General features: G+C 37.2%; 2 protein-coding genes across 2 annotated transcripts; both read left to right on the forward strand.

The window, feature by feature from the left end:
- LOC113271971 lies at positions 1 to 5546 on the forward strand. Its single transcript, XM_026521892.1, has 7 exons — positions 1 to 164; positions 1126 to 1359; positions 3570 to 4497; positions 4614 to 4727; positions 4823 to 5030; positions 5146 to 5327; positions 5418 to 5546. Exons 1-7 carry the CDS (start codon positions 1 to 3, stop codon positions 5544 to 5546), a joined length of 1959 nt encoding a protein of 652 aa, XP_026377677.1.
- LOC113271972 (probable replication factor C subunit 3) lies at positions 5543 to 8124 on the forward strand. The gene is made up of 5 exons (XM_026521893.1): positions 5543 to 5739; positions 5840 to 5909; positions 6322 to 6399; positions 6528 to 6654; positions 7848 to 8124. Exons 1-5 carry the CDS (start codon positions 5543 to 5545, stop codon positions 7922 to 7924), a joined length of 549 nt encoding a protein of 182 aa, XP_026377678.1. The 3' UTR covers positions 7925 to 8124.
- The last annotated feature ends 2051 nt before the right edge of the window (positions 8125 to 10175 follow it).

Raw genomic sequence — 10175 nt, forward strand, 5'->3', positions numbered from 1 at the left:
ATGGAGTCTCCATTTAAGGTTGATATAGTGAAAGGGAAAGTAGATTTGAATACTGGAGGTGGATCAGTAGCTTTGGTAGACATGGAGATTTTGTTGGTATCACGGGTAGGCGCAAATCTGTTCTTGATTCCGCAGTCTCTTCTCTTCGCTCTCTTGGAATTCAGGTAAATTTGAAAAACATACCCAATTCTTAAGTAATGTTTTGATTTCCAATTTTATCTTCAATATGTATTGTTATTACTTGTATGGAAAACTTGTAGAAATGAAATAAATGATTTTTATAAGATTAAGAACCCATATTCCTTTTTTTTTTTTTTCCAATCCATGTTGTTACTAGTGGGTTTCACTGAATTCAGCTTCATTTTCAGTAGAATTGCCTTTAGTTTTTTTGTTACTTGCTAGTGTGTGTGATCTGATCTCAGCAACAACAATGTAACTTAACAAGTTAATATCATTGATTTGCTTTATTCTTCGTTGATTAAGATGATTTGATCTCAACAACAACAATGTAACTTAACAAGTCGGAGTCTTGCATACTCGCATTACAATGAATTACCATGGTAGTTTTATCTTATTTTGCCTATATGACTTACCTTTGGGCTTTGGCTATAATGAATGAATTGAATGACCCTGTTCTGAATATTGACACCTTTGTGTGTCCATGCCTTACAAATTTATGCGAGTTTCAAGTCATTTTTTTATAAGCCAACACAGGTTATTGCTATTGGTGTGGTCAAACAGAATGAATCATGGTTTATATCTGACGAAACCAATTATGGTTTCATCTTATTTATGATGAAACAAAAATTGGTTTCATCGTATTTATAATGAAACCAAAATTGGTTCCATCTAATCTTATCCTTACTTAAATTGAATTTTGTTTATGAGTTTGAATTGTTGTTGTGTTTGATATCTGTGGATTAAGATTTAGAATGCTAGTTGTGATGGATATTATGTGTTTTGAATCAAAGAAGTGGTATTTGTGTTTACGTTAAGTATGAAACATAAAAAGTTGAGTTATAAAATGTTGTTGGTGGGTGCTTTACAGAATGTTTTGAAACTGAATGTGATGAAGTTTAGGTAGTTGTGTAGTTTGAATTCTAATTGTAACTAATAATGTTGCAGAGGTTTGAATGAAATTTTTGTTTCATCTAACATGTTAATTTTTTTTCTAAATGTTATGTCGACGAAACCAATCTTGTTGGTGTTTCAGATAAATGGTTCTTGGAGTCAGTTATGGAGGAGGTCAGAGTTTTTAGGATATCTCTTTGCTGCTCCTGAGGAACCAAAACCATCTGCACCTGTTGCACTTGATGCTGCTTCAACTGCTTCTGCTACTCAGACCCCCCAGTTCAAAATGTACCTGCAGTTAACAAGTATCCCCTTTCTCCCCAGTGTCTAAAGATAAGTTGGGTCCATCAGGAGTAGTGCAAGGTCCTCTAGCCAATAAATACTATCGCGCTAATGGCCAAAACACTGGCAAATTCATCACTGTGAGTTTTTAACTAAGATCTGCACAATTTCATCCATCTTGTCTCATTCTTAGACTATGACTGATATATATGTGAAACAACACATCTATGCACTTACCTTATTGTACAGTCTTGGATAAGCCGTTCAAGTTTCATTGTTAACCGATGCTCTGCCTAGCTTCGATATATTTTTATCTTGTATACTTTTGTTATGATGCATCTGCATATCTGCAATTTTGTGTCTATTTTGAATGGATTTCTTAGATTTTTTTGGTTACAATAGTTACTAGTATATGCGTTTCCGGAAACAGGATCGATCTTCGACTAAGGTTCACTTTGTTTAGTTACGTTTCATCCATTGGTGTTTCGAAGCTTTGCGAAATAGCATTTAGGCATGCCATGTCAATCATGACATTTCAATGCCGTCTTTCTATCAATGAACATGTATAATACCTCTTATAATTTTTCTTGCAGTTGAATTCTCACGAAACCAATTATGGTGCTGTGGCGGTGCGGCAGGTGTTGGCGGTGGTGCTGGTTTTGGTCGGTGGTGGTCGGCGGTGGTCGATAATGGTGGTGCTGCCTGGTGGCTGGCGCAGTAGCGGTGGTGGCGGACGGTGGTGGTGGTGGTGCGGTGGCGGTGGTGGTGGACGATGGCGGTGGTGGTGGCAGTGGTGGACGGTGGTGAACAGTGGTGGTGGTGGACGGTGGCAGTGGTGGCGACGGTGGTGGTGGAGATCGGCGGTGGTGGTGGTGTCGGTGGTGGTGGTTGGAGGTGGTGGTGCAGTGGCGGTGGTGGAAGATGGTGGTGGTGGTGCGGTGGCACGGTGGCGGATGGTGGTGGTGGCGGTTGGCGCCGGTGGTGGACGGCGGTGGTGGTGGGCGGTGGTGGTGGCGGTCGGAGGTGGTGGTGTGGTGGCGATGGTGGTGGAGGTGCGGTGGTGGTGGTCGGAGGTGTGGTGCAGTGGCGGTGGTGGAGGTGTGGTGGTGGAGCGGTGGCGTTGGTGGTGGAGGTGCAGTGGTGGTGGTTGGCGGCGATGGTGGTCAGTGGTGGTGGCACAGTGGCGATGGTGGTTGAGGCGCGGTGGTGGTTAGTAGTGGTGGCACGATGGTGCGTTGTTGGTGGTAATTATAAAATTAAAGGTGGGGTTGATTTTTATTTTTGTTGGGGTGATTTAAACTAGAAGGATAATATAGATAGTTTATGTTAAATGGGGTTTTTATGAACAATCTATTTTTATGGAGTTTTTGTGCATGGATAGTGACACCTCTGGTGTTGTAACTCGCGGACTAAATACAAGTAGGTAAGGAGGGTTACCTTTTTTCCCCGCAGGCTAGTAAAAAACCTAATGAGAATAAGGAAACAAATTCGCATGCCTTGTAGCAACACCTGTGCAAAAACAATGGTTTTCTCCTCGTCAGTCCATCCCCGGATGGGCCAGATCCATGGACGTTCAATAGTGAGAGGGTCTCGACACCAAGCCTCATTATTGATGTGGCGAAGAAGTTGGTTGCTACCATCATGAGGGTTGAGATCTCGCCACAAGAGCTTGTAGACATCGTGAATGTATTGCGAGTTGAAATGGACGTTGAGTTAAGTTCATCATAACCATCACTTTCCCTCTTATTTTATGCTGAAATCCCGTAATTTCTTGGAGATAGGGTAGTATGGCAAGCCATTTATCATGCAGGAAAAGAACTTACATATCCAATAGTCCGAGATTGCTAATGGGGGTGCCCGAATTCTGGGTGTGTATCAAGACGAAGGTAAAAGCTATTTTGTTTTATATGAAAAACTGTTTTATTTTCTTTGAAATTTGGTACACCCCAGAATTCGGTCCCTCCATTAGCAGCCTTCTTGCAATAATCGTCTATAACAGAGTGAAGTGCATAAAGTTAACCTAATATGTAATTAAGTACTATAGTCCACGACATATAATAAAGCTCAGAAATCTAACGACTTCTACAACATAGTTCATATCGAACAAGTTTCTTGATAACATCGGGCGGTGTTGATATTACCAATAACAACGACCCGCATATATACAAAATCAATATAAAACAACCACATTATCCTTACTTCAACCAGCTTTGCAGACTCATATCTGCAATGCCAGCACTCATCGATTCAACATCAGTGATCTCCACCACCATCACCACCACTACTACCACCACAAAGTCATCAAAATCTCAAATCCCTCCTCCGCTAAACAACCATGTCAATGCAACACACAGAAAACAGGATCATCAGAAACCCAGCACCACAACAGCTCTGACGGAAGAAAACCTTAAAGAGTTAAGACGTCGTCAAAAAGGCGAGAAGAAGTATGTAAACAGTAGTAGCAGTAGTCCTTACTCTAAAGGACTAACTGATTCAACTCTGATTATAACTCGACAAAGAGGATCATTAGCTGTAAGTGTTGATCGAAGTCCTACAAAAAATAGCAACGTAAGTGGAAGAAGTTCTTCTTCAAATAGTTCTTCGATTTCCAGTGTGTTCGTTAGGATACAAATATGGAGTTCTAGTTGTTTTAGGAATAATAAGAATGATGCAAATGGTGATCAATCAAGTAGAAAAGGTCTTTCTAATGAACCATCTTCTTCAGTCTATAATAAAACAATGACGACTAAACTTGCGTCGGCTCCATCGACAACAAACACTACGAGAAAACAAGTGTTACGAGTGATCAGTAGCAATAACAACGAACCGGGGTTTGTGAAGAAAGATAAGAGTACATCGCCATTACTGATGCAAGAGAATAAGAAGAAGCTATTGGAAGAGAAGTTCTTGAAGGAGAGAGCATCATCGTCATCATCGGTGGCTACAGCTATTGCCTTGGATGATGATAATGGTAATTTTGTAAGTGGAGAAGCAATTTCACTTGAAGAGAGAGAGATTGTAGTGAAAGATAAAAAGAAAATGAAGAAGAATGAAAAAAAATATGTTTGGGCCGATATGTATAGACCAAAGGCTTTGAAGCATTTCATTTGCAATCGAGATAAAGCTGACTACCTTCATAATTTGGTGAGAAAACATGCCCCGCTTAATTCACTCTCTGTTCGAGTTAAATTAAATCCAGTTAAGTAGTGTTTGTTATATGTGCATCTCATTATTTATCAATAAATCTCTATGCATGTCAGGTGAAAGAAGGTGAGCAATGCAGCCATTATATATTTGAAGGTCCTGCTGGAGTAGGGAAGACAACTATGGTTTGGGCTTTCTTAAGAGAAGCTTTAGGAGTCGAAGATTTACTGGTAATACTAGTACTATACTTTAACAAGAGTCTCAAATTACTCATTTCAGTACCAATTAATCAACAAAAGATCGAATTCTTGTTTCTTATGCATAGACAAGGGAAGAGCGCAAGACATTTGAATTAAAGGGAGAAGTTGAACCAAGTATTACAGTACGTGTGAAAGTATCATCTCAATATGTTGAAATAAACTTATCTCAACTACACGGATACGAAAAGCATGTGATTGCTGCCTTAATTAGAGAAACCCAATCGATCACCAAAACCAAAGTTAAGCAAAAATGTGGTCCGACCAACTGCTTCGGTACGCATTATCCATATATCTCTGCGTTCATCCTTTATATGTCATCCATCGAACTCATCATCGATCAGGTCGATTTTCTAAGCATATTTACGATGATATATGTTTGTACATGCAGCAATTATTATCCATGAAGCAGACAAGTTATCTAGAGATGCACAGCTTTATATAAAATGGCTAATGGAAAGGAATAATCAAGGCTGCACCAAAGTCTTCTTTTGTTGCAGCGAAACTTCCAGACTTCAACATCTAAGATCTATTTCTACTGTTATTCAACTCTTTCCACCATCAAACAAGGAGGTGAATTTGTCAGATATAATAAGTTACTCTTTCTACTGTTAAAACTTTAAAAATAGAACCTAGCTAATTCTCAAACTAGACATGTTTCAGATTGTTGAAGTGTTGAAGTTTATAGCGGAAAAAGAATGTATCCAACTGCAAACCCAACTAGCCGAAAGAATTGCAGAAAACTCTAAACATAATCTTCGACAAGCTATTCGATCTTTCGAAGCTACATGACACTTTTAGTAAGCACCAAACCATGGACATCAATTAAATTTCCCGTTTTACATTTTGATGATCGATCTTACCGATTTTATGCTAAATATATATGCAGTAATGAGTTTACTGAAGACCAAGTGCTTTTAACTGGATGGGAAGAAGATGTGGCCAATATTGCTGAGAAAATTATTGAAGAGCAAAGCCCTAGGCAGTAAGTAGCTAGCTTTCGTTAAGTTACAAGTTGATCTATCATATATGTATCACAACATACATGTGTATCTTCCCAATCCACTTAACAAAGATATTTGCAGGTTGTATATCATTCGTGGGAAGTTTCAAAATCTTATTGATCATAATGTATCTCCAGATTTCATTTTCACAGTAAGATTTCGAGCTTAATTTTTGCATAATGTTTAGTTTTAAGTCTAAATTTATTTTAGTTTTCCGATCACTTTAGAATTTGGTGCTGACTGAGTTTCATATTTAGATTACTGGTATCATCAAGAGAAATTTTTTGATGGGGGCGTTTTTTGAAGGGGGCATGGGGACCAATGATCGTCTGCACTTGATATTAATGAATTGTGTTTTCAAAAATACCAACACCAATTGACAAAATAAATTTTCTCTCCAAATATATACTTCTTTCATATTTTTGGAAACATAATTCATTAATATTAAGTGCACGTGTCAAAATATCATTGGTCCTCCATGCTCTCTTCAAAAAACGACCCCATAAAAAAGGTTCTTGTATCATCACCCAAAAGATATTAACAACTATATATCGTTTTTGCAGAGCCTGGTTGGAGAACTAAAGAAACGTCTGAGCAAGGAATTTCATTCCAAAATCGACGCCTTCTTTCTAGAATATAAAGTAGGAACATGAATATATACATTCACTCAGTCTAGTCCTATAATTTTTTTTTTAATAAGAAGCTTAATTTCATTTTACAAGGATTTGATAGTTAATTCTCATACGCATATATCTAATGAATAACTCAGATGGACATTGGTGGAGTTTTGGATGGTGAGAAATCATCAATACTGTTACACAGTCGATATAAAGAATCAAAGGGCAAGGGAAACATTGATCTTGGGAAGGATGTACAGCATTTCATGATGATAGAAGGTATCTTACCAATCACCAAAAACTTGTACATATTTTGTTTCTTTCAGTAGTGTATTACGGTTCACAAATAATCCAAAGATGTTTTTCGACAGAGTTTACAGCAAAGTTTATGAACTACTACAAGGCTTATATGAAGAATAAGAATTTGAAACTAAAAGAAAAAGATATTTTGTAAAAGGGTCGTAACTTTAATGCCTAATTAGGGTCTGGGTCGCAGAACATGCAATTGATGCATTAGAGTCAGGGACTAACAAAGAACGTTAGGAAATAGTTAGTTGACCTTTTTTGTTTTGTAAAATGCCATGACCATTAGTTGACTAGGGTTGACAATTAAATGTTGTCAAAGCATTTAGATCTCTCATCCTTCTCCATCTTCTTCCATTTATGTGAATTCTCCATTTAATTTGCCGAGTGACATAAAAGCTTCTAGGAATTCTCCTTCTTCTTCCCGTTTCAAGTTCCATGACCCCATCATCTTTGCTCCAGCACCATAATTCGTAAGGATTTGCATTGTGTTGTTAAATTTAATCTAAGCATGGTCTTATTTAATCTTTACTTGTCTCCTTGAGTTCCCGTATTAGAAGCTTACTGGTTTCTTGTTTTCTTTTATTTATTTTTTTAAAATCCGTTTTTCAGTGAAGCCGATTCACATTCGTCATCAGTAAATGTATGGCAAAAGGAAGATATAGTCACTGTTGGTTTAGAAACTGCCTTGCCTCTTCATAGGTTTGAATTCTTACATAATGTGGGTTGTTCACCGTAGGCTTGGAGTGAAATCATTGTTGTTGGAACTACGAGAATCATTAGGAAGTGGTGGGCTGTGGCTGGTTATGTTATTGCAGCGGGTACTTTGATGACCTTTAGAATATCAGTGATCTAATTTAGTGCGGCACTAAGACGGAGAAGAATATTAGTGAACCATCTTCTTATAAGTGCCGCAGAAAAGATTGGTTAAGCATTTAACTCAGTTAGGATATGATTTCATTTAAATATTTTATAAGGACATTTTGGTAATAATTTGACGGTCAAAGTTAGTCTACGATTCTAATGCATCAACTGCATGTTTTACGACCCAGACCCTAATTAGGCATTAAAGTTACGACCCTTTACCAATCACCCAAAACTTGTGCATATTTTGTTTTTTTTAGTAGTGTATTACGGTTCGCAAATAATCCAAATATGTTTTTCGACAGAGTTTACAGCAAAGTTTATGAGCTACTACAAGGCTTATACGAAGAATAAGAATTTAAAACTAAAAGAAAAGTTGTGAAAATGCGAGTGAGTAAAGAACGTCGATCCAGCTATAAGGTACTCGAAACCTCGGTTTGGAACATATGCCCAAGTTTCATCAGATGCATTTGTTCAAAATATCGCCATTCTTTATTCCATATACGTGATATAATTAGAATCAATAGAGAAAATGTATGAAAATTGTGTATAACTAAGAGTATATATGCAAATGAATACAAGGGATGATGTGCATGATTACATGATGTTTTACTTGTAACGCCCAAGTACTTAGTTGTAGATTATGGGAGTATTTATATAGTAATCGAAATATGTTCCCCTTATCGAATGTTTTAGCAAGTATCATCACAATCACCAATATCTCCAATGGACTTATGCTGTTAGACAAAATAAAATGCCCGATCAGTGCATGAGAAAAAAGTTAGGAGGAGGACATAAAGAGCAAGAAAAGGAAATAGGGGAGACAACAGAAATTCTAAATGAACGTATCATGTGAATGGTTTGTCATCTTTTTGTTACATTTTTTTCCTTTATCGTTTTTTCTTTGAGACTATTTGTATTTTTGTATGAAAGTTCAAGCAAAGTTGGCAAATTTTGTTTGTTTAATCTTTAGGTTATTTGGAAGTTAGCATCAGCAACCAATAACGACTGAAATTTTGTTTTATTCTCACAAATTAATTCATTGATAGGAAAGAACATTATCATGTCAGCATGCATGATACAATAAAAATGCAATGATTGGGTGACTAAAAGTACAGAGGAAATTAAAACATGTAAATGAGATAGGGATGTTATGCAGTCATCTTGTTTGCCACCTCTGCGAGTGCCTTGGATGAAGACCCATTTTCTGCTAACACTCCGGCAGAAGCATCTTTAAGATGTCTCATCTTAGATCGAAGTCTCTTCCCTTCTTCTCCTTGCATAAGTCCCTTAACAACCTTAGAGATCTCCTCACGATCTACAATACCTTGTTCGTTCGCTTTCGGCCTCAATGCAACCTTCAAATCCTCTGAAAGCATCAACGCATTCATTTTCTGTTCAGCAAAGAGTGGCCACGCAATTAAAGGCACACCATGTACGACACTTTCGAGCGTTGAATTCCACCCACAATGCGATAAGAATCCACCAGTTGAGACATGGCTAAATACTTGAACTTGAGGTGCCCATGAAAGAACAACCAAGCCATGATTTTTGGTTCTACGAGTGTTTACATAGTGGATGACAGCTAATAATTTAGACAAGATTCTAAGTAATCATAATGGAAATCTTTTATTATTTATCAAATTCTATAATTGGTTACAAGATAAGATAATACAATGACTTTATTTTCTCTCCAAATAAACTTTCTCTCTCTTAGTTTCTTGTCTAACATGTACTAAAAGATCCCTTCAACACACAGATTCCTTCCCCTTATATAGGGTACTACATAGTGGATGAGAACTAATAAATTCCCTATTTTCGGAATCACTGTGCATTACAATCGCTCATGTACATTCGCTCAACTTCGCACAATTTACACCTTCGCACAAATCATCACACTTTACTTGTGACTATGTTGACATCATTAAATACGTCATCCTAATTTTAACATGTGCGATGGTCTTCTCTTAAAGTAGATGGCCTTTATTTCGCATACCTAATGAATGTGCGATATTTCACTCCTACATTTTGCCTCTTCTCATTTCGTTCTCTTTATAAAGTGAGCGATATGAGAAATATTCATCCAATAATATCGCACATGCTTGTTTCTTCTTATTTTGTTTTACCGACATTCTTCCGCAATTTCTGCCTTTCTTTCTGCACGTGTTGATTCTTCTGCTTTTTACCGATACAACATGTCTCTAACCGGTCATCTCTCTTTTCTATTTATTTGATTTATTTCTGAGAAATATCTTCTTCTTTTCTTTTGTTTTTGTTTATATCTCTTTTTCTTCGAGGCTTCTTCTTCTCTGTTTCATCTGTTACTACTGCTACTGTTTTATCACCATTACTCTCATGGATCCAAATCCCAAGTATGTATATTCAATCAGAATCATTCTCTTTTTCTTCCGTTGATTACAATTGTTAATTATAATTGTTAATCTTGATCACGATTGTTGATCTCATGATTAATTTATCTCCCTTACTGTTTTCATGAAAAGTTCTTCTTCGAGCAACCTTAAAGTGAATGTTTCCAACCCTAAATCTTCTTCAGATATCCAGAACAAAGAATCTCTCAAGAGGAAGGCTTCGCACAACAAAGGAGTAAGAAATATTCTTGTTTTTATCAAACA

The sequence above is a fragment of the Papaver somniferum genome, chromosome 4 (assembly GCF_003573695.1).
Source record: "Papaver somniferum cultivar HN1 chromosome 4, ASM357369v1, whole genome shotgun sequence".
In the NCBI taxonomy this organism is placed as follows: domain Eukaryota; kingdom Viridiplantae; phylum Streptophyta; class Magnoliopsida; order Ranunculales; family Papaveraceae; genus Papaver; species Papaver somniferum.